A 24,275-nucleotide genomic window follows, 5' to 3' on the forward strand; every position below is an offset into this window, starting at 1 on the left:
AGTTCAGGAAGCTGGGGCCAGGCTGAAGAGACAAGGAGGCTTTTGCATAGAATAAGCTTTTTTTTTTTCAGTTTTACTTCCTCCCCCTTCCCCCAATTGTTAGCAGCTTGATGTTAGCAGCAGGGGAAGGGTCGGGTGGGCGGTCCTCAGAGCTCATTCCTCCACTCCGGCTCCACTTGCAGGGGCAGGCCCCCTTCACCCTCCCGCTCCTGGTAGTCGTGACTTTTGGGTCCTATAAAGAGAGGAGGCCAGCTTTGTTAGTAACTTACATTTTCCTTCAGCACTGTCCCCCACGTAGCCCACCCTGGCCCAGCCATACCTGAGGTAGAGGGGCTGAGTTTGCTCAGATCCTGGAGTAAGTTCTGCCCCTGCTGCAGGTCCAGTTTGGCAGGGAAGGGGCACCCGGTATACCCCCCGTTTTCTTTACAGAACTCTAGGAATCTGTGGGGTACAGGGACATTCACACACACAGCTGCACAAGGCTGGCCGAGTACCAGCAGAGGCTGGAGGCCCAGCCTTGGTCCTGCATAAGGGGCCTGTGCCTTGGGGCAAGTTACTTAACCGTGGCAAATGGGGATATTGTTAAGATAAACAGATTGGAATATTAACTGAGCCCCAAGGGTGCTTCATAAAACTACAGCTATCCTAGGCTGGGGGCTGTGGCCACCTAGAGGGATCGCGGGTGGGATACTCACACTTTCCAGTCGGGGTCGTGGCCCAGCAGGAGCGGGTTGCCCACCACGATGAGCAAAGCCTTGGCCCGGGTCACAGCCACATTGAACCTCTGATGAGAAGAAGTGCTGGGGTCACGGCAGGGAAGGGCCCTCAGGAAGGAGGAGTCCCTGCCACCCCCCAGCCCCTGAACCTTGGGGTTCTTGAGGAAACCCAGGTTAAAGTCCAGATCCAGCTGCACAAAGCTCTGGCTGCTCCGCACGGTGGAGATGAGGATGACACTGCGCTCCTGGCCTTGAAACTCTTCCACGGAGCCCACCTAGAGGGGAGGGATGGCCTTGAAACTCTTCCACGGGGCCCACCTAGAGGGGAGGGATGGCCTTGAAACTCTTCCACGGGGCCCATCTAGAGGGGAGGGATGGCCTTGAAACTCTTCCACGGGGCCCACCTAGAGGGGAGGGATGGCCTTGAAACTCTTCCACAGAGCCCACCTAGAGAGGAGGGATGGCCTTGAAACTCTTCCACGGAGCCCACCTAGAGAGGAGGGAGGCAGTGGGGGACCCAGGGACCAGCCCCGCCTCGCCTCAGTGAGCCTGAGGGCAATTGTCACAGTGGAGTGAGCCAGTGTCCTGCTGGGCAGGAAAGAGGACAGGACGGTGCCATGCAAGCTGAAACCTGAAGGCTGAATCCAGTTAAAGGGGTGGGGGCTCGAAAGGGTTCTAAGCAAAGAAAACAGGACTGCAAAGAACAATAACTCAGCAGTGTTTTTCAAACTTTCCTGAAGATAATCACTCAGTACTTGTTAAAAATATGTAACCTTAGGCCCTAACCCAGACCTCCAGAATCAGAATTTCCATGGGAGAGGCCTCTAACTCTTAAAGCCCTGGGTGTCAACCCTGGCTGCACGGGAGATCACCTGAGGAGCCCATAGAAAAACCTGATGCCCTGGCTCTGCCCCCAGATAGCTGTGTTAATTGGTTGGGTGGAGCCCTGGTGCTGGCAGCACTAAAAGCTCTCCAGGTGATTCTTATCTGAGAAAGAACTGAGCTGCCGACTGACTCAGAGGGTGGGAGAGGTGAGTGGGGACATCATCACATGACAGGTCAGGCAGGCTGGGGAGCCTGGACTTTCTCCTTAGGGCAGAGACCTTAAACCAGCCTGATCATAAGAATCATGTGAGGTGCTTGCTAAACATGCGGGCTTCCGGGTCCCATCCCAGACCTACAAGTTGGGATCTCCAGGAGTGAGAGGCTTGGGGAAAGCCCAAGTTTGTCTCAGGCAGCGAGGGTGGAGCAGGGACTTGGGCTGGCCTGCAGCAGTGGGGCAGGGACCCGAGGAGGTGTCTGGAAGTGGGGAAGCGAGGGGGACAGAAGTCAGGGAGGGAATGTGAAACAGTGGTGAGGGTCACCTTCAAGTCCTTGATGTCATCCAGTCCCCGAAGCTCCTTGTCAAGTTTGGTGATGCAGTAACGAATTTTTTCCACCTGGAAGATGGGGACAGGTGCCTTTCTCTCATGCCATTACACCAGTGCAAGAGGGTGCCAGGCAGGAGGCCAGGGAGCTGGGGGGCAAAGAGGGAGATGCAGCTGACCTCTGCACTCTTTTGAGATATGGGGCCAGCGGAGGCCTGAGCTGGACCCTCTGCCTAGTGGTCTGGCTAAGGAGGTACCATCTGGGGGGACCCACCCCTGATGGGAACTGAGGACCTGACCTGCTTCCGGTATGGGGAGATGACGCCCACGCTTCGGGGGCTCAGACGGGCTTTGCCCTTCTTGGCGGAGGGGGCCAGGAGCTGCTTCAGGTAGGAAGTCACCGTGGCAGCCTCTTCGGGGTTGAAGAAGGACGGGCTGTTACCTTCACGCTCATCCTTGCCCATTACGCCGTGAAAGATGATGGGAAAGTCCTGGACACGGAGTCAGGGGAAACCCTCAGCTGGACCTCCCTGCCTCCCTTCCCTCCCACCCTCAAACCCTTCCAGGGAGTGGGGGATCCCAGGCCTAGGTGACAAAGGGAGGGGCTCATGGCTTCTACTCAGAGCCTCCTGCTACCCAGCACCCTCAGTAAGAGGGAGGCTGGGGTACAGGGGTAGGAGCCTGAGCCCCAGCCCCGCTCAGCCTCACCTGTCGAGGCAGACCCTCCCAGCGGCAGAAGCGCTCTCGGTCCACAACATCCGCACAGGCCTGCAGCTCCCCTTCATAATACAGCTGGTTAGGAATGTCCAGGATGGTGGGGTGAGACCTGGGAGGCAGAAGGAAGGAAGAGCAAGACCAGGGGGGCGGATTAGTTCTGCCCCACCCTCAGGGACCTCCGCTCCACCTGCTTGGAGCTCACACACACTATCCTCCTGTCTTCCTGCCCACTGCATAGCAGACTCATTCAGCTACAGTTTTTGCTGCTGGGCACTGTTAACCACAGAAAGCAGAACCAAATGTGGCTCCTGAGAACATCCAATCCACAGATTTCATAGACCAGTCAAATTTAAATGAAAACACCAAGGAATTAGGGGCCCATTCTCAAGTTTCAATTTTGCCAAGGAAGGACAATACAAAAGCAAGAATCACCTACTGTCGCCATTATTGGATGAGATAATGTGCTAAATCCAAAAATATCAGCAGTACTAACACAACAGCTAACATTTATTGAATTCCTAGTGGACTCATCTAAGGAACTAAAGATGTAGGAACTCATCTGAGCATTTTAGATATATGAACTCACTGACTAAAGGAAGCATAGCTCTTTAACTTGAATAGCCATTAGGTTTATGAAAAAATACATTGTCCCTGTTTTTCTCATTTCTCCTTGGACGCCTAGAAACTTCACCTGGGACCAGCATCAGATATATTCCGGTGTCTAGGAACCACTGACCATCCCCTGAGGTACAGATAAGCAACTGGAGGAGCAGTGACGGGACTGGCGAGAAGAACTCCCACCTTCCAGCTGATAGTCTTTCTGCATCACGCAGCCTCTGAGGACTGTGGGATGGAGCCGCCAGCTGGGCTTGCAGAGGGTGTGAAGGCAGGGGATGACACAGAGGGTGCGGGATACCTGTAGTTGCGTAGCAGCTTGGTTATGAACTGGGGGTTATAGCCATCAGGGCCCTTCTTGTACAGGGCATTGTAGGTGAGCAGCCGCTCCAGCAGTGAGTACCCCAGCCCATGCTTCTGGGTCAGCGGGCAACGCAGCACAGGCCCCAGCTGCCGAGGGTCTCCTGCCAGCACCAGCTGCCCTCCTGGATTGTCTGCTTCCTTGACTTCCATCAGCCCTGGGAGATGGGTAACGTGAGGAGAAAGGTGTGTGGTGGGACCTCCCCGATGCCATGTGGGGTGACACACTCGCAGCCCCCCCGCCCCCGAAACCCCTCACCTGCTATGGCCACCAGGCTCTCTGGCTCCATGGAGTGGCCAGCCTCATCGATGAAGATGTGTGTGAAGTGATCGATGGGAAACTGGGCTGAGACCAACCTGGGAGGTGTCAGGCCAGGCAGGGGTCACATCCAGGCACGCGACTACCAAACCTGAATGCTCCCCCAAGCTGGCCCTCCCCCCAACTCCCCAGGCACCATTCTTCCCCATTTCCCCAGCCTGCTACCTCTTAACACACAATTTAAGAGATGCACACACACACACACACACACTTCCCACCTGCTGGCAGTGATGAGCGTGGTAATTAAGACACGATATTCCTGCAGCTTCTTCTTGGAAGGAAACACGTAATCCCCCTTCTTTGCATCCCAGTTACAGCAGGGCTGAAGGTTGTGCAGGGAGGGGAGTCAGCTTGGCTCCATCTCCATTCTCACCCTCGCTCTGGGTCTGGGCCCCCCCAGGCAATTTTATTTACCTCTCTCACTTTACACACAGGGAAACTGAAGCCCAGAGAGCAGTCCTGACCCACCCAAGGTCACACAGCGAGTATCAGAATCCAGGTCTCCTAGTTTCCTGGCCCCAGCGCCTACCCAGAGCAGCACCCGCCACCCCTTGGTCCCCCGCCTTCCCCAAGTACCTTGATGTCCTCAGGCACCATGCGGATATCCCTGCTGGGAGCCAGGAGGCGGTAGATGGAGCTGGGCAGGTGGACCCGGAGGCGCTGACAGAGGAGGTCGGCCCCCGAGTTGGACGGAGCACAGGCCAGGATGTGGGCTTTGGGCAAGTGCTTCACCACCTGGGGTGGGGATGAGCACAGTGTGGGAAGCAGCTTCTGGTCTCCAGGGGGAGGGGAGAGGGAGAAATGTGCCTGTGACTCAGGCTGGCGCAGTGTGGCATTTGCCTCCCATTGCTGAGGGAGGGAGTGACTCAAAAGGCAAGTTCAGATCGGCAGCCCCCTGCTAGTCCGGCAGCCCTTTAATGCTGGAAAACTGTTGCCGTAATTATACAAGCCTACGGGGATTGAGACGTGCAGTACCCAAGCTGCACGCAGTGCTCGACAGCCACACTGGCCCTCGAGGCCAGTTCAGGGGCATGCGTTCAGGGAGCCGGAAGGAACCAGAACCTGGGGACAACTGCTTTGTCACGGGGAGGGGGGGAGTCAGAGTGTAGGCCACAGGTCTACGCTCAGGCCCCACCTGCTTGATGGCTTCCACTAAGGTGACAGTCTTGCCAGTGCCTGGAGGCCCAAAGATGATGTAGGGGGCGGGGCGGGTGGTACCCATAACAATGTGCTTCATGGCCTGCAGCTGCTCCGGGTTGGACTCCAGACTCCGGTCGTACAGCCTAGCGGAGGGGCCACAAACACGATATTGTCCGCGTCCCAGAGGCCTCCCTGACCCCGTCCCCTACACCCACACTCCAAGTGGCCCCAGAGCCCCTGCCCACAGTCTCACTTGAGCTTCACATCTGAGGGCAGCAGCGGGACCCCACGAGAGGCCACAGGGAAAAGCAGGGGACACAGCGGCCAGCGCCCCGTCAGCTCCAGGGCACGGTGCTGCACCCGCAGGGGCTGGCGGTTGAAGGTGAAGTTCACCTTGAAGGTCAGCCCATCCACAAAGCGGCTCAGGAGGCTTTGGGAAGGGGGAGAGAGAGGGGGAAGAATTCCAACTGGGGGGGTGGGCAATAAAAGGCCAGGACTCTCTCCATCTACTCCAACTCCACTCCCTTTCCCAGACCTCCAAGCAATCCTCCAGGAGAGGAAGATGGTGAGGCATCTCAGGGTCCCCCTGCCCTGTCCCTGGGGTCCCACTCACTCTGGGGAGAAACACCCTCCTCCCTTGGCCTCCGGGACACCTGGAGACCTTCCTGCAGCTCAGGGTTCCCCCAATACCTACCTTGTGGAAAAACTCAGCTTGACCCGGTCCAGTTCCACCTTGTGCACAAAGCCCTTGTAGGTGACGGGGTCCTCCTGGTGTGTCTCAGAGGACAAAAGGGCAAATAGGTGGTCACCCCGCAGCACTGAGGGGCGGCTCTCGGCCACCCCGGGAACCTATGGGGCACAAACACCAGCAAGCTTCTAGCCCGGAGATGGCCAGTGGAGGGCCCACTCCAGACCCCAACTGAGACACAAGTTCTGAGGATCTACCCTCTACCCCAGGTTCAGGGAGCTTTGCCTCTTTCCTCTTCTGCCAGACAGGGCAAGAGTCAGGGGAGATGAGGAAGGGACAAGTCTGCCCAAGGTGCTCAAAGATGCTGAGCCCAGGAATCCTGGAAACCCTCCAGGGCATGATTTCAAGACTTGGAGGCCAGCTTCCCAGAAAGTCCGGTTGCCCTCTTGGCCAGCTCTGTTCCTACTCTGCCTTTAAAATCTTGTTCAAAACTCAATTCCTGTAGGAAACTTTCCCTGATCATCCTCACCTGCCGTCCCTTCTCACTGAGCGCCTTTCTCAGCACAAGTGTGCAGGAATCCATTCTCGTGTGTAATTCCGGGCTTAGATGTACACATTCAACATCTGAGAGCTGGACAGGGCTCTAAGAATTATCTAGTCCAGCTTCATGCTTTTCAGGTGAGGGAACTAAGGCCCAGAGATAGCAAAAGACTTGCCCAAGGTCACACAGCCAGTGGTAGCAAAGTCTAGACTAAAACCCCAGTCCTCCCTATTGCCTTGCTCTGACACCTCTTTTGGGGCCCAGATGCCCACTCGGCAACTTGCTGAGCCCTCTGGGACAGGAAAAACTTCATCTTCCTTTTGTTCTTCCCACAGCCTGTGGGTTGGCTAACTCGAGTCCATCCTCCCCACTACCGATCCAACCCCTGACCTCCAGCGTGAGCAGCCCGGGGTTCTGGTCTACGGGGTCCCAGGTCATGGGCACCGACTCCAGGTCATAGTGCCGGATGTCGTGTTCCATCTGCAGCTCCTCCAGGTGCAGCAGCAGCCGGAGCTTCACCTCGTAATTCCTCCACTTCAGGGGTGTCTCCAGCTGGGCCCTGGCAGTGATGGGTGGGGGGGTTGGAGGGAGGGGACGGGAACGGGATGGGTCAGGCAACCCCCATGTCCGGGAGCATCCACCCTCTCCCCCTGCAGCTCTGGGACTATGAAGACATCAGGAATCGGGGAAGACTAGAAGGGCAGAGAAGCAGATGGGGGTCAGAGGCCTCCAAGAAGGGAGCCCCTGCCCCCCAACCTCAGACCTGACTCGCATGTGCACTGTGGATCCTGGAGCCTGGAACATCCTTTCTCCAAGATCCTTCTATTACTCACACCCTCACCTCATTCAAATGTCATTCTCTGCTCAAGTGTCACCTCCTCAAAGAGGCCAGGACTAGCTGCCCTCTGCAAAATAGCACAGCCCACCCCTTACCCTGCTTTAGCTTTAGTTAATTCTTCATAGCACTCATCACTACATGAAATAAGATGATATAGATGCTCACTTTCCCCAACTAGGATGTCAGGGCCATCATGCGAGTGATTCACCTTGAATGGTGCCTGGCACATGGCGTGTGCTCAGTAAGGGGAAGAATGAACTGAGCACAGAGGGCTGAGGACAGAGGCATGGGGCAGTGGGAAGAAGCCAGTGGAAAAGAAACATATAAAGCAGCACAAAGGGTGCAGAGGGGTGGTACTTACTTGATCTCAGCAATCTCCTTTGGGGCAGTGAAGATACTTGTTCCCTGAAGAAGGATGGGGAGCAGCTGCCGGAGGCGGGGGGGTGGGTAGTATGTTCCCAGTGCCATACTTAACTCCAGGTCATAGCTCTTAGCACTGCAGGAGGGAGAGAAGAAAAGCTATTACAAACACAGAGACCCTTCACCTTCAGAGTCTCTGAGAAGGCCCCTCCCTGGAGGAAGCACAAGGCTCTGCTTCAACACTACTGCTGAAGGGGGTCGGCAGCCTTTGCCCTAGGAGACAGGACTCACTGTCTCATGAGGCTGCTCACGCCAAGGTTGGACCATCCTCATTTTTGGAAAGCATGATACTTGGAAGCATTTAAAAAAATATATATATAGGGAATTTCCTAGCGGTCCAGTGGTTAGGACTCTGTGCTTCCACTGCAGGGGGCCCGGGTTCAATCCCTGGTCAGGGAACTAGGATCCCACAAGCTGCATGGTGTGGACAAAAAAAAAAAAAAAAAAAAATGTATATATACACACACATATATATGCATATAGATAGGTACATAAACAATACATGTTCATCAGAGAAAAAAAATCAGAAAACAGGTAATAAATAAATGAGTAAATAAACAACGTTCTAACCATCCAGGGATAACCAATGTTAACCTTTTGGTATGTAGCCTTCCAGACATTTTTCTTTGTCAAATTGTATTATACACATATATTTTTACTTATGTACTTACTTACTTAATTTTTTGGCCGTGCTGTGCAGCACGCAGAATCTTAGTTCCCTGACCAGGGGTAGAACCCATGCCCCCTGCAGTGGAAGCTCGAAGCCCTAACCACTGGACTACCAGGGAATTCCCCTACACACATATTTTTAACAAAAAGAGCACAATGGTCTTACGGTTTGTTCAGTATTTTGTGAACACCTGGACATGTCAAAAAGAGCTGTTTACACATATATGATTCCATTCATATAAAATGTCCAGAGAGGGAAATCTACACAAAGTAGACGAGTAGCTGTTTAGGGCTGGGAGGGAATGGGGAGCAAAAGGGGTGATAAGTAAAGGGTACGGGCTCCTTTTTGGGGTGATGAAATGTTCTAAAACGGATTGTGGTGATGGTTGCACATATCAGTGAACATACTAAAAAAACCACAGAATTGTACACTTTAAATGGGTGACTCGTATGGTATATGAATTGTTTCAATAAAGCTGTTAAAAAAGAGAGAGAGAGAGAGACAGACACGTGTCCACCTTGGCTGACTGATAATCCATCATATAGTCAAAAATACTTGAAATTTTTTCACACTGTCCTCATATCTGCTTTTCTTCCTAGACAGAAAAGGTCTCTGAGGTCTGGAGGAGTTAACTCACAGTTAGGAAAGGGGGCTCTGTGTTCTTCCCAAGGGCCCACACTGTGCTGTTGGGACACCCCCAGCCAGGACTGGGTTGGAGGGAGGACTTACCGGTCGGGTCTCTCTCCTTCCTCTATCCGGTTGGTCACCACAGGGTTTCTAGTGATCTGGGTCCGCTTGAAGGGAGTCGTGGGCTTCAGCTGTGCTGCCAGGGGGCTGTGGGCCACGACGGCCAAGAAGCGGGCAATGTAGAAAGTGCCAGCTCCTTCTGAGCCTGGCTCCCCAGGTCCTAGCAGCTCCCAGAGCACAGTGGCTGGGAAGTAGCCCACAAAGCTGGTCTTACAGTGGACATGGAGCTCATAGCATTCACCTGGGAGAGGATGGCTGAGTGAGTCAGGGTGGGGAAGGGATCCTCCCACCAGCACCCCAACACTGACATCCCCCCCCAGAGCCCCATCCCAAGGTAGGAGCCCCCGGGCCAGCAACAGCACGGTCCTGAAGCATCAGACCTTCCTAGGGCAGGACTCTGTCCACCAGAGGCTCTTTCCTTTGGGAACCCACTCACCAGGGCCCAGTGGGCAGGGCAGCTCCCGGTCGTCATTGCAGAAGGCAAACTGGGGGGTCCGGCAGAATGGGAAGAGGTGGGTGAGGGTGACAGGCTGGGTTCCTCCGTTCCGAAGCCTCAGGGTCAGCACTTCCTTGCGGTTCAAATCCAGGCGGATAAGGAGCTGCCCATCTCGGGCTTCATGGGGCCCCTGGACCTCCACGTCCACCCCATGTTTCCCGTGAAGATACTCAGCCCTGGGGAGAGTGGGAGTCAAGAGCACGGCTGGGGCCGCAGCAGCCAAGCCTGGGGGTTGCCCTCCGAGAAAGTTACAGGCTTGGGGAGGCTGGCCAAGTGCCAGCTGTGCTCAGGAAACCCATCCCCTCCCCCAGGCCAATTAGCTCCTTTCCTGCCTTTCCCCCAGTCCTTGCAGGATGGAGCCTTACCCCAAGCGGAGGCAACAGCCTCTCTCCCCAGCCAGACACGCCCCCCACCCCGTCACACACCTGTCATGAAAGATCGTGGCCAGCAGCGACTTGTGGTGTTTGCTGATCTCCGACCCCGGCTTCATTCTCCTCTTTTCTGGGAACCACACGTCGGCCCAACGGTCGAGCCCGAAGAACCTGACCCGGGTCTTGGTGACGTAGGCCAGATTGGCAATCTTCATTCCATACAGCATGGAGGAGAAGCCAGGGGCGGGGGTCCCAAAGCTGCCGGGAGCAGAGGAGACTGGGGAGTGAGGGACGGGGGCAGCAAGCTGGGGAGGGCATCTGAGGGCCGCTCTGTGCGGGACAGGACGGGGCTGGGGATGGCGGGAATTTTTAATGTTTTCAGGGAAGGCAATGGGACCCCCTCAAGACAAAATATGGTTGTTTTAAACAGCAGGTGGTGGACGGTGCACTTCTAAGGAGAAAAGCCCAACGATGGGCTATTTAATTGTAGGACTAAGGGAAGACAGAGAGAAAGGAAGATTTGTGGTGGGGGGCAGGGGGAATTTGGGACAGAAAAGATACAAACACTGAAGCGGATAGAGCTAAAGCTGAGGGGGAAGCCGAAGAAGCTGATTCAGGGGTGCGGATTCGGGGTCCAGCCCGCTGGTGAGGAGTGAGAGAGGGGCAGAGAGTACAGATGTCCAGGGTGTGTGGGCAAGGTGGCTGATCAGACAGCAGTTTCCCCCTGAAGTCATAGGGTGCAGGTGGAACCCAAGCAGGAGGGAAAGGATCCTTTCTCCAGAGATCAAATAGCTTGTTTGGGCCTAGAGAAGGTGAAGACAGGGAAAACGTCAGAAGAACAACAACCTCGAGGTTCAGCGCCTGGAATTCAGTTTAGTCAGCTCAACAAACACTTACAGAGACCTATTATGTGCCAGACACTGCGCTAGATGCTGGGGCTTCAAAGAGGCCTCAAGGAGCACAGACGGAACACATTCGTTCCAGCCCGCTGTCGGGAGCTCAGCGGGGTGGGGCTCAGCCCTGGTGGCTTCCCGAAGAAACGGCATCAGAACCGAGTCCTGAAGGCTGAATGGGTGTCGTTCAGGCGCAGGGGGAGCACAGAGCGTGAGCTGAGGGGGGGGGGTCTACCGAGAACACGTGCGGAGAGGCTGGGGGGACCGCCCACTCTGCCACTAGCTGAGCCATCTCGGTTACCTCGCAAAGCCTCACTTTGCTCCTCTATAAAATGGGGATAATGGCAGACTCATCTCCCGGGGTGGCTGTGAGAATTACATGAGAGACGGACACTATGGTGTCCACTTAGCCCAGTGCTTGGCACATAAGATCTCAGTAAGGTGCGCTCTGATTAGTATCACACCCAGTCTGGTTGTACTAGAGTGAAGAGTGCAAGGAAGGGATTGGCTGGAGGCAGCAGAGGTGGGCAGGGACCAGGTCTTGCATAGTTTTGCATGCCAAGCCATGAAGCCTGCACTTGACCCTGAAGGCCAGAAGCTCTCCTCCTTTACTGGCACCCAAGAGCCAGAGGACATCCCCACGTGCGACACACTTCATGGACACATTCAAGATCTGGACAGCTGACCTCCCACCCTCCATGCTTTGTAGGGAATGAAAGGAAATCCTAGCTCCTAGGAACCATGGTAATGCCTATTTAACTATTAAGGCTCAATCAGCATGGTTACTCACTAGCATATATAAGATCATTTATGGTTACAGACATTTCCCTGGTGCCCCCTGCCTATAACTCTGCCCCTCTCCCTCTCCCCAAGCAAATGAGTGATACCATTCAGAAAACTTTGAATCGGCTCTGATTTGTCTTAAAGAGATAATAAATCATTTGAAAACACAATGGAAAATGCTCAGGAAATGTTAGCTACTATTATTAGTATCCTATTAGTAGCAATAGTAGTACTAATAGTAGCAGTAGTAGTAAGAGTAGCAACTTACTTTCAGCCTGCACCAGAGGCTACACTGTGGTTACAGAACCACCCCGTTGGTGGGTTTTAAGCAGGGGAGTGGCAAGATCATATTTGCATTTCAGATCACTCAGGCATCAGGATTGGAGGATGGATTTGCTGGAGGCAAGACTGTAGGCAGGGAGACCAGTTAGAAGAAGGCCATTGCAATCGTCCAATTAAAAGATGACAAGGGCCCAAACAAGGCAGTGGTGAGGATAGAAGAGGGGACAGATCTGATATTGAGAATATAAAATTAGCAGAATTTGGCTTTGGACAGGAGAGGGAATGGAGGCTGGGAAGAGGGAAGGAGTCGAGGACAACACCCAAACCAATGGCTTGGCTTCAGGAACTATTCCTGAGACAGGAGGTAAAAACAAGAGGAGGAGGAGGTTGGAAGGGCTGACCACAACGTTTGGGTGTGGACATGGTCAGTCTGAGATCCCCGTGGTCCGGAGGCAGCTAGCTCCATGAATCAGAAGCTGAGAACTCGGGCCAAAGGCAAAGCAGAGCTTAATATTAGGGAGACATCAGGTAGTAGTTACAACCAGAGAGTGTGAGTAGTCTGAGAACACCTGAGGCCAGCATAACCCAGGGAGGAAGAGAAAACAGCAGCTACCACTAAGAGAGGGAGGAGAATCAGGTATCAGGCTCAAACGCTGCTGAGGGGTCCAGGCAAAGGGACTGAAATCAGGACGTCATCAGAAACTTTCACCCGGGCCCCCTGGTCAGTGAGTCACTAAATTCCATGGATCAGGCACACACTCAAATGCCGACAGATGCCAGACTCCACAGGTATCTGATACCTGCAGCTGTCTCAGGCACCTGTACAGTCCCATTTTTGAGTCCTTAGTGTAAGAAGGACATGTGTAATCCTACACATGTCCTTCTTACACTAATATACTATAATCTACTATAAGAAAAGTGCAGGTGCTCTGAAATGCCCTGGAGCTCTCAGCTTAGTGCTGGGGAGGAAACGGAACCCTGAGGGGACTGGACAAACCCAGGAGCACAAGTCCTGTCTAAAGGGGGGAACTGCTACTCATCTCCAGACAGACGTTGCCAGCAGGGAATGCAGGCCCAAGATGGCCAGATCTGGCTTTTAAGAGAAGCCCAAAGCACAGTTTTAAGGTGAAATCTCCTATCTTTGGAAGCTTCTGCATGGACACATGGGCAGGAGGAACTCCACTTTGCAAGTTTTGCAACTTCTACTATAGATGCTACCACCTAAGTAGCTTTCAAATTATACCTCACATCTATTACTACTACCCAAATTCACTTGGTCTAAGGTGACAGTCATAAAAAATTAAAAAAAAATTTTTTTTTTAAAAATCACAAACTTAGTACATGCTAGTTGAAAAAAGCACCAGTTCTTTTACACATCTAGTCACCTAGATTTCTAGGGGAAAAAAAGATGAACAATAGAAAAACTGAATATTCAACTTAAAGAGCAAACTCCAATGACCCAGAAGTATGAAAAGATGATCTAAAAGTAGAGAAATGCAAACTACAGTAAAAACGAGGTATCATTTTATTTCCATTAGACTGATAAAAAAGGAAAATAGGTACAACACGTATTGCTATGTGGAAAAGAAAACTCTCATACACTACTGGTAGAAAGGTGAAGTATTACAACTTTTTGGAAAACAATCTGGCAATATCTCCTAACATCTGATATACAGGTATCCTTTAATTCATGAGAATGTATCCTACGGAAAAGAAAAGTACCAACATATAAGAACATATGTGCAAGGATGCTTACTGTAGAGTCATTCTCAGTGGCCAAGAATTGAAAACGAAACAAACGCCCATAAATAGGGAGATAGCTGAATAAGTTGTAAACACCCACACTAGAGAATATTACACAACCATTAAAAAGAATGCATCACACCCATTCAAATGACTAAGATTTAAAAGGCTGTCAACAACAAATGCTGACAAGGATACAAAAACACCAGAACGCTTGTGCATTGTTGGTTGGAATATAAAATGGTATAATCACTTTAGAAAAAGGTCTGATAGTTTCTTGTAAAACCAAACATATAACATAATGTTCTGATTTTTAATGAAAAGAATATATTACTATATTATGCATGGAATAAAAATTCATTAAGAAAGTAATGCGACTATAACATCTAGTGTAGACCTAGCACTGGTATTTATTCAATAAGTACTTGCTGGGAGAATGGGTGAAAGAAGTATCAAATAATTCCAGACTGTTATTTTATAGATAAAATAGATAACAATGCAAACATTGAACCTCTGGCTGCCACACAGCACTGCTGTGCAATGTCTTGGAATGTTAAGTGTCAGGTTATATATATTGTCCAAACTTGGACAGCCTAACCCCAGGCAAGGTCACACCAGAAGACCAGTCCAGAAGACTTTGCTGCCACCACCAAAAGAGGTTAAGCAACTTGCCCAAGATTAAAAAGAAAAGTAAATATTATCTATCCTACGACCCAACAATTCCACCCCTAGGTATATCCCAGGAGAAATGAAAATATATGCCCACAAAATGACTTGTACAAGAATGTGCACAGCAGTTTTATTCAAAATAGCCCCAAACTGAAAACACTGTCCTTCAAACTATGATTTATACACACACACACATTTTTGGCTGCACTGTGCAGCATGTGGGATCTTAGTTCCCCGACCAGGGATCGAACCCGGGCCCCCTGCATTGAAAGCATGGAGTCTTAACCATTGGAACGCCAGGGAAGTCCCTGTGATTTATATTCGGTGGTAAAAAGCAACTACTGATACAACAACATGGGTGAATCTCAAACACATTATGCTGAGTGAAAGATGCCTTACACAAAAGAGTACATACTACATACTATCTGATTCCATTACATAAAGTTCTAGAACAGGTACTATCTCAGAAAAAAAAAAAAGATCAGAGAAGTGGTTGCCTCTGGGTGGGTAAGGGTGAGGACAAAATAGGACAGGAGATGAGGGAACTTTGTGGGGTGACGTCATATATCTTGATAGGGGGTTGCACACAGGTATATGGATTTGTTAAAACTCACAGAACGGTACACTTGAAATTTGTCTATTTCACTGTAGGTAAATTTTACTTTAAAAAAATCGTAAACATGGGAATTCCCTGGTGGTCCAGTGGTTAGGACTCCACGCTTCCACTGCCAAGGGCGTGGGTTCAATCCGTGGTTGGGGAACTAAGATCCCAAAAGCTGTGAGGCGCAGCCAAAAAAAAAAAAAAATACATATATATATATATGTATGTATATCGTAAACAAATTTTGAACTGTTATAGTTAATAATAATCATGGTGACGTGTTTAGGGGTGAATTGTACTGATGTCTGTAACTTACTTTGAAATGCATCAAAAAATTCATATAGCTAGATGGGGAATTCCCTGGTGGTCCAGTGGTTAAGGCTCCCGCTTCCACTGCAGGGGCACGGGTTCATCCCTGGTCAGGGAACTAAGATCCCCGTATGCCGGGGATATATCTAACTATCTGGATGGATAGATCAATGGGCAGGCATGTGTCAAATACAAATTAAGAAGTCCAGGTGAGGTGAAACCAAGCAGGATCCTGTGGCACAAAAGTCTTTCTGTGCCCCTTGTTTCTTGTTTGTAGAAATAAGCTTCATTCAGCCTCCTTTACCTTCCCAGAGTTCCAAAAGGCAGATTCAAACAGTTGCTAATCAGGGAAGGAGGGAATGCAGAAACAAGGGGGTTGAAGTCAAGAAACAATAGTGCAGCCTTGGGGCAGGGTCCTAGTTCCTCCTCAAGGAATATACATAACAATACCTTGGAGTTCTGTAGGAACTTAGGCCACCACCCAGGTGGATGACGGTAACTTCAGGCTGAGCAAAAGATTCCTGGAGCACCACCCTATTACCTCACCACCAACCAATCAGAAGAAAGTCACACGCCCAGAAGCTCTCATCCCAGATTTTGCCTATTAAAACTTCTCCCTAAAAACATCGGGGCGCTGCACAAGCCACCTGTTTTCCTTGCTTGGCCCTGTAATAAACCTTTCTCTGCTCCAGACTCCGACGGTTCGGTTTGTTTGGCCTCACTGTGCGTGGGGCACACCAACTTGTGTTCAGTAACAAGGGTATATGATTGTTCACTATCAAATTATTTCAACTTTTCTTTATGTTTGAAATTTGTCATAACAAAATGTTGGCAAAAAAACCAACAATGCATTAGAAAAATATACCAGACAATTAGGAGTCATTTCCACGATGTATTGATGAATAAGAAAATCAGGATATGGAAAATGTGTATAACATGATCTTTTAAAAATAAAACAATAACAAACAAACAAACTCTGATTGATATGAGTTACCTGAGTGTGGAGCAGAACGTGGAAATGGGGGTGGGATGCTGATATGAGAGGGGTCCACGACAAAAAGGATTAGATCATCATGATCCCATGTTGGTAAACTTACATAGGTGTGATGTAACTAGAGTCGGGCCTGCCTTATCCAGGGGTTCTGTATCTGAGGATTTAACCAACCACAGACCAAAAATATTTGGAAAAAAAGTTTCCAGAAAGTTGGAAAAAGCAAAAATTGAATTTGTTGCACACCAGAAACTATTTACATAGCAGTTACATTGTATTTACAACTATTTACCTAACATTTACATTGTATTAGGTATTATAAGCAATCTAGAGGTGATTAAAGTAACCCGGAAGAATATGCTGCATAGGTTATATGCAAATACCACACTATTTTATGTCAGAGACTAGAGCACCCTCAAATTTTGGAATCGGCAGGGCGGGGTGTGTGTGTGTGTGTGTGTGTGTGTGTAGGGGGCGTGGTTCTGGAACCAATCCCTTTCGAATATCAAGGGATGACAGTATGCATGCGTAAAGAGATGTCAAAGAGTGGTTACCAAAAGTATTAAAAAATATTTAAACATGACGAATACCTAGCATAAACCATTAAGGGCTCCCACTCCCTCACTCCCAACTACCTGCTTAACTGTTCGATATATATATTTTCCAGGCCCTTTTCTCTGAATTAAAAAAAATACATTTTTAATTACACATATTTTTTGTGTGCTACACATACTATTCTGCAACAGACTTCTTTCACCACCATGGACAGCCTTCCATGACAACATTTTACCAAGCCACCTCTTTTGAATGGCTGCAAAGGATAGCACAGTATGAATGCATTGTGGTATGCTTAACTATTTGTTCAGTGATAGACAGTTAGGCTGCCTACAATTTTTGGCTATTTCAAACGTTACAATAACCATCATTCTGGGTCAAAGAGAATAATGAACCTTTACTTTGATAAGTTTTGCCAAACTGTCCTCCAAACAAGTTGTACAAACTTACATTCTCACTAATAAGCATTTGAGAGAACCCTTTCCCAGACCCTAACATCAGAAATCTTCAATCCTTTAAATTTTTGACAATCTGATAAGGAAAAGAATGGTATCTTGTTTAAATCTGCATTTCCCTGATCATTAATATAATCAAGTATCTTTCCTTCTGTTTCTTAGTCATTTATATTTCTTCTGTGAACTGCTTGATGATCTTATCATTTTGCCAAGCCCTATGAACTGTTCCTCCTGCTTCTGACTTCACACACCCTCTCCTGGTCCATCCCCTAAGAGTCTGCAGGAGTTTTCAACAAACACAAATCAGATAATGTCTCCCAATTTATGACTCCACGGTTTACAGGACTAAGTCTAACCCTTTGATATGGCCCACTCGGACGCACCACAATTAACAATGACACATCAACAACACAATAACATCATCAACAACAATAGAAAACATTTATTGAGCACTTACTTTGTGCTGTTCTAAGTAGCTACTTGCATTATCTCATTTACTCCTCACAACAACCCTTTGAGGTAGCAACTATTATCCCCCCATTTTAGAGAAGAAACCGAAGAACAGGTCCACCCCACATCCATTCTAAATAGTACCTCAGCCATTCCCAGCTATGGTACTGCTGCACCTCCTTCCAGACTTTTCAGCCACCGTTGGACAACCTTGGTCTGTAAAGCCCTGCCCCCTGTTGTTTGTTGGGTGAAAAATGACTAATCGTTTAGACCCAGTTCAGGAAAGCCTACTAGCCCGAGGAATGGTATTTCAGAACACAATACCAGATTGTTACTGGTAGAACGGCCATTCCTCAGTTCTTGTCCTCTTGAGGGAAAGAATTCAATCGAGAGACAGAGAAGTTGCAAGCAGCAGAAGTTTTTAGGCGAAGCAAAAGTACCCTCTCAAGAAGGGAGGAGAGCGGGCTGTCTGGGAACCAGAAGCAGCCCTGCAGTGAGCATAAGGTTGGTTTTTTAGAGAGTGGCGAAAAGTCCCTGCCTGTGTCGTGCGTCATTTGATTGACAAGTTGATTGACAGCTTTAGCTTACGTAATTTTTTCCTTGCGCACAGGGGCTTACGCATAAACTGCCACGCCCCACCCACAGGGGGGTGGGGGTGGGGGTGGGGGTGGGGCAAAAATTGCAACGCTGATTTATTATAAATACAGCGTAACGAACCCTGGGTTACTCTGAGTCATCTCTTAGGTCTTGGTGCCCCTGCGCCAACCGGTGATGGCAGTTTGGAAAGCCCATTGGGTTTTTGATATCTTGCTTGGTCGTGAAACTGGCTGGAAGCTTAGCGGTCCTTAACCAAAAAAGGGAGGGTCTCTGGGTGTGTTCTTGTCACCAGTGGTGGGGGGTGGGGGGAGGGAAAGATGACCCTGTCCAGGATGGGGCAGGACCACTCATGTCTGACTAACTACCTAACAACATTTGGAAGCGATCTTAAAGGGACATATAGTTCTGGGATTTACAAACTGTGGGTTGCAACTCTCATTTGTGGGTCAAGACCAGGACTTGCAAAACTGGAGTAAAATAGAATAAAAAATATCAGAGGGCAGCGAGTGACGCTAAGTACTGTTTCAAGGACACAAACTGTTCTATGAAAGCTGTGTATACCAGACCCCAAAGTAAATGTATTTTTTACTGTGGACAGAGGTCCAGAATGATCTTTCTAAAAACCCTGATTCTGTCAGTCTCCTACTTTGAAAATTTTTGTGCTTTCCTGTTTCGGTTAAGATTAAAAACGAAACAAAACAAAGAAAAACCCACAACGCCTCCCCACGGCCCACAAGGTCCTGCCCAGTTCAGCCCCTGCCTCCCTGTGGCCTCTTGTCCCCCATTCTCGCGAGTTCACCCGCAGCCTTTTAAGGTGCTACTCTCAGTCTGGACTGCCCTCCCCTTGCTTTACATCTGCTAACTCCATTTATCATTCGAGATTCTGCTCAAACATCATTTTCTCCCAGAAACCTCTGGTTCCTAGACTAGGTCAGGTCTCCACGTTATATGCTCTCAAGCATCCTAGACTTTTTCTCACAAGCACTTATCACAACAGAAATTAAATAAGTATTTGGTTTTAATTGCCTCCATCTTCTTTAGGTTCCTTCTGTGTATCTACAGCAATTCACACAGTTTTGCTTTGCTCATAGGAAGCATTCAGCCAATATTTGTTGAATAAGAGAATGAGTCTCTTGCCCAAGGCAAGAATCATCTTCTCTAAGAAACTTTTCACGATGCCAGTACTTATTCCATAACGGACTCCTAACCAGCACTGTTAATGATAGCTACCACTTCCAAAGCCCATGCACTCTGTTACCCAGGGGAAATGCTTTACCTATGATAGCTTATTTTGGCCTCACACAACCCTGAGAGAAAGGCAGTATTTTAAACACTTAACAGTTAGGGAAATTTGGTCAAAATCAAATGCAACTAGTAAGTGGCAGAGTCAGGATTTGAACTCCAGCTATCAAAGCACGATACTAGCTCCTGCAGTACTGAATGACACGTTTGTCTACACATCTGCCACTCCCTACTAGACTACACTCTAGGGGCAGGAACCAAGGCCCGAGAAAACAGTAGAGCCCCCATTAAATATATTTGCTAAATGAATAACGAGAGATGGGAAAAGTTAAGCGTTGGGAGCAGGGCACTTCATAACATCATAAAATAACCTAGTTGGAAGGGACCTATCCCTCCCAGGGGAGGAAGCGCCCCAGAATTCCTGATACCAGGTGACTTGCTATACCTCCCCTACAGCCTTTTCTCTTATAGATCAGCTCTACCTACTAACTCAATTAGATTCTGGAAGCTTCTGTTGAGCATCTACTACATACAAGGCTCTATGCTGGGGACTGAGGGAAGGCGCCAACATGACAAAAGGCCTGTCCCTGCCTTCAGAGGCTCTACAGTCTGGTGGGGAGACAGCCACATACTAGCTCTAACACAAGGCAGGGTGTCATCTGGCTATAACCAAGAGTGAAGCATAAGCTATGAGAGCCCAGAGGAAGAAGCAATGAATTCCCATTGGGTGGATGAGGGTTGAGGTCATAGCATAAGAAAGTTCTCTCTAATCAGAACAGAAATCTCTTCCACCCCGTGGAGGGTGAGAGGGCCTTTTTTTTTTGGCCGCGTCACTCGGTTTGCTCAGTTTGCGGGGATCTCAGTTCCCCGACCAGGGACTAAACCCAGGCCAGGGCAGTGAAAGCCCGGAATCTTAACCACTAGGCCACCAGGAAACTCCCCAAGGGGGCCATGTTGAGTGAACCCAGTTCTGCCTTCTGGAGTGACACCAAAGTATAATCCTTTCCTCCAGGACAGTCTTTAAAATATTCAGGGATAACTACCTTGTCCTCTCCAATTTTTCTCTTCTCAAGGCAAACATTTCTCCCTTTCTTTGACTGGGTTTCACAAAAGAATGAATCAACATGTTAGTCTTTCCTCCTCCTCCAAGTACTAAGATATCTAGCCTTCAAGGCCAAGGCCAAGGTCAATGCCACCTTCTCCATCGAATTCCCTAATAATTTCATGGGAGTGGTATCTTACTTGCCTAAAAACAAGTACATACTAAAAAATGACTTTTGAAATCCTTTAAATTCACCCATAATGTACAGTAAACGTGGTTTTCTATATGCCTGTTTGTGGTTATCTGACATAGCCTGTTTTCCCCCAGTATTGGAAGATATTGTGTAACTTTGATTTAGAGATGACAAAGACTCTCTCCTTGACTAAACTTTAGTCAGGCCCCTCTGAACCCTCTTCTGCATTAGGCCTCAACTTTGCCCCGCCCCCAGCCCCTTACTGTCTCCTCTTAGTGATTTTCCATCCATGACCCCCTCACTCTGCTCTTGGTTATACATTCCCAGCTGTCTTTGCTGTATTGAGAATTGAGCTAGATCTCTCTCCCCATTGCAATACCCCTACTGTAACAGAATCAAATAGAGTCTTCCTCACCATTTAAACAAGTATCAGAATAATAATCTCTTTAACAGAGCCAAAAGAAGTCGTACACTTTTGTTCAGAGCCACGTTGTACTGATTTTTTTGGACATAGGTGAATTCATGGATGTGAAGTGTTGATGATGTGACTCCATGGTAATTGTTCTTTCTGTACTTTCCTCCAGCGTTTTTCTTATTATCTCTATTATAATCATCATGCTATTTTACCATTTATTATAGTACATTGTATGCATATCATAGCCTCTTCTGCTCCCCTGGGATTGTGTATTTTTCTTTATATTCCCCACAGTGCCCAGCACAGTGTGAGGACACAAAACAGATCATCATCTTTGCTCCTTCTCCAGATGGTGCTCAAGCTCGTTAATGTCCCTTTTAAAACGTGACACTCATTACTGAAAACAATATTCCAGAAATGATCTGGTCAATCTGGAGAATCACTTACCTCCTGCCCCTCACCCCAAACCACACTTCTATTAACACAGTCTAACACTTCTTTGGCTCTTTTAACAGCCATATCCGGCTTTTGGTGTGCGAAAACCCACGGTCTTTTTCAAGAGGTCTGTTAGTAAGCCTAAATTCCCATCACCCAGTATTTATTTCTGTAAGTCTTTACATTTATCCCTTTAAAATTGTTCCTTGGTCTTCGGCCCAAGACTGCAGCCTGTTGATAGAGGTTTTTTGAAGCACAATTCTGTGGTTTGAGAAAGACAAGCCTCTTTGATTTTCACTTGGATGGGAACAGGCAAGGGGGACCAAACAGCCTTTAGCCACAGGATGAGAAGGGGCCTCCAGGAGACTGGCCCCAGCCCGGGTCTCCATGGAGAAGCCACAGGTGCTAATGGAGGTTTGGTACGTATGCAGTTTGTGCCCTTTTCTTCTTCCCCGAGCTCCCTGAGACTCTCCCTGCTACACGGCGTCTCTTCAGCTCTCTGGGACAGTGAACCACCGAGAAAGCAGCCCCTCGACGAGGGGGCGGGGGTCCCCGTAAAGCTTGCGCAACCGGGGGTAGCCACCAGCAGGCAGCTCGCTCCCCGCGCTTCCGCAAAGCATGGGCCCCCTCCCGAGCTCCCCTCCCCCACGCCGAGCGCTGCCCCCCCCAACCCGCTCCCGCGGGCGGCGCGTGGGCGCAGCACCCGGCTCCCCGGACTGGTCCCGCGCCGCCGGGGGAGCGGGATGCCGGGGAGGCTCTCCACGGGGACTCGGCGCAGGGGCCCGGCCCGGGCAGAGCGGGCGGGCTGCGGGCGGCGCTGGCGGCGCGGGCGGGGCGTGGGCACTGAGCGGGAGGGGGCACTGCGCGGCCCCGGGACCGGCCGGAGCCACTGGGGGAGCTGCGTCCCTCCGCGCCCCGGGGCGGGAAGGGTGGCCCCGCCGCCGGGGTCGTGGCGGCAAGCTGGGCCCGCGATTTGGGGCCGGGGAGTGGGCCGGCCCGTACCTGGTCTTGAAGTCCTGGTTATAAATGGTCCGCAACCGCTCGCGATCTGTCTCCCTGTCCAGTCCCCGATCGACCAGGAAATTCTCGAATCTCTGGCCCGTCTCCCGAAGCTGCCGGCAGCTGAACTTACTGGGCATCGCGGCGGCGACTGCGGCCCAGGCAGGAGGGTTCGTAGAAATGAAACTGAAAGTCGCCGCCGCGGCGGGAAGTTGGCGGCCCTAGGATGAGGGTGCAGCAGGGGAGAAACCCCCTAACTCTGACCCCTGATCCTGCAGGCTCCCTTCTCCCCCCACCAGGCTTCCCTCCTCCGTTCTTTTCCTACCTGAGCCTTCCCTTCGGTCTCTTCGTCCTATCCCCTCCCCCTCTTCCCATTAACTCTTTCCTAAGGAGTCTGACCCCTCCCTCAGGGCCCTCCCCTTACCCCAAGCTCCCTCCCCTGGCTTCCAGCCAGAATCCGAACGTGGCTATCGCCTGGGGCCCCCTGAACCGTCCGGGAGGACTTCCTAGCCTCAGCTTGGGCTACTCCCACGCCCACCTCCCAGGACTTCGGGACTTATTGAAAAGCAGGGGAGCAAAGGGCAGGGACTGGGACCTGGGTCGGCTGCAGCTGGACTGGGGCGGCTCGTCCAACACCTCCCCCAGACAGCCTGGGACACAGGCAAGTACGGAAGCGAGCGGCACGCCCCCCCCTCCCTCCCCCATTTTCCCTTCTCGGGGTTTCAGACGCTTGGAGGAAGGCGTAAGAGCCAAGAAGTTTGGGGGGGAAAGAACCAAGTGTCTCTGATAAAGGTGAGTACGCGTGGGAGGGAGGGACAAGGGACTCCGCTGGGACGAAGAGTCATTACTTTTCTCTGTCACATAGGCTTCGTTATGTGGAGAGGCTTAAGCCACATATTTGGGCACTTAATTGCACTCCAGTCTGTATTACTCTTTAATTGTTACTAGTATTTAGCTAAGGGTTGCCCTAGTCATCAAAATATTAGCTTCTTGAGAGCAAGAGACTGTTACGTCAGGCAATAAATGGTTAATAACTACAGCATCAGTACCAGGAAGAGAAGTAAAAGAAGTTTCAGAAGACGGACTGTTAAGACAAACTAAAGGGGGTAGAGCTACAACAACAAACCTAAAACAAGCCTCAGCATCTATTTATCTTCTGAATAACAAAAACACATACACTAGGATGGAGCAAAGATAATAAAAGTTACAGTAAAAAAATCTTTAAACAAAAATACCAGAGTTCCAAATATATCCAAGGTGGTGCTGTTCTCCGAAGTAATTCCCTGTAGGAAGCCACACGCTCTTTCTAACCTAGTGTGAAGAATGCCCAGAACCCAGATCATGCTCCAGTTGGGCTACCCCTGTACCTTTTCCCAGGCCAACAACCAACTAAAGCCAAGTAAAACAGGCTTTAGCAATAGGAAATTCAGTGTCAGTGGGAACCAAAGCTACAGGGAGGGGGGAAAACAGAACAGGGGAAAATCTTGTCTTAGAAATTGCTTATGCAAGGTAGGGGGAAATACTAGGAATGTAGCCAAAGATTTTATCTTTTTTCTCCCCCAATTATCTGGTGAGGCCTGAGTATTAAAGAGAGTGAACGCCTCAGAACTGCATTG

At 49.9% G+C, this 24,275-nt stretch overlaps 1 protein-coding gene across 5 annotated transcripts; it reads right to left on the reverse strand.

Annotated features, from left to right (window-relative positions):
* Nucleotides 1-40: 40 nt before the first annotated feature.
* On the reverse strand, nt 41-23,222 carry MOV10 (Mov10 RNA helicase). Of its 5 annotated transcripts, none has more exons than XM_061183679.1 (21): nt 23,084-23,222; nt 22,663-22,880; nt 10,060-10,263; nt 9,575-9,810; nt 9,121-9,379; nt 7,663-7,797; nt 6,854-7,022; nt 5,929-6,083; nt 5,488-5,664; nt 5,230-5,377; nt 4,671-4,829; nt 4,313-4,416; nt 4,035-4,132; nt 3,717-3,933; nt 2,792-2,909; nt 2,383-2,574; nt 2,081-2,155; nt 866-991; nt 696-784; nt 320-441; nt 41-232 (listed from the first exon to the last, which is right to left on the reverse strand). In XM_061183679.1, exons 2-21 carry the CDS (start codon nt 22,797-22,799, stop codon nt 147-149), a joined length of 3,006 nt encoding a protein of 1,001 aa, XP_061039662.1. In that variant the 5' UTR covers nt 22,800-22,880; nt 23,084-23,222; the 3' UTR covers nt 41-146. The 5 variants fall into 5 exon arrangements, with proteins under 5 accessions (XP_061039662.1, XP_061039661.1, XP_061039663.1 ...); XM_061183678.1 differs by lacking the exon at nt 23,084-23,222 and adding an exon at nt 22,985-23,016; XM_061183680.1 differs by lacking the exon at nt 23,084-23,222 and adding an exon at nt 22,985-23,006 and having other exon boundaries at nt 22,663-22,845.
* Between the last annotated feature and the right edge of the window lie 1,053 nt (nt 23,223-24,275).

This window comes from Eubalaena glacialis, chromosome 3, assembly GCF_028564815.1.
Source record: "Eubalaena glacialis isolate mEubGla1 chromosome 3, mEubGla1.1.hap2.+ XY, whole genome shotgun sequence".
Taxonomy (NCBI): Eukaryota; Metazoa; Chordata; class Mammalia; order Artiodactyla; family Balaenidae; genus Eubalaena; species Eubalaena glacialis.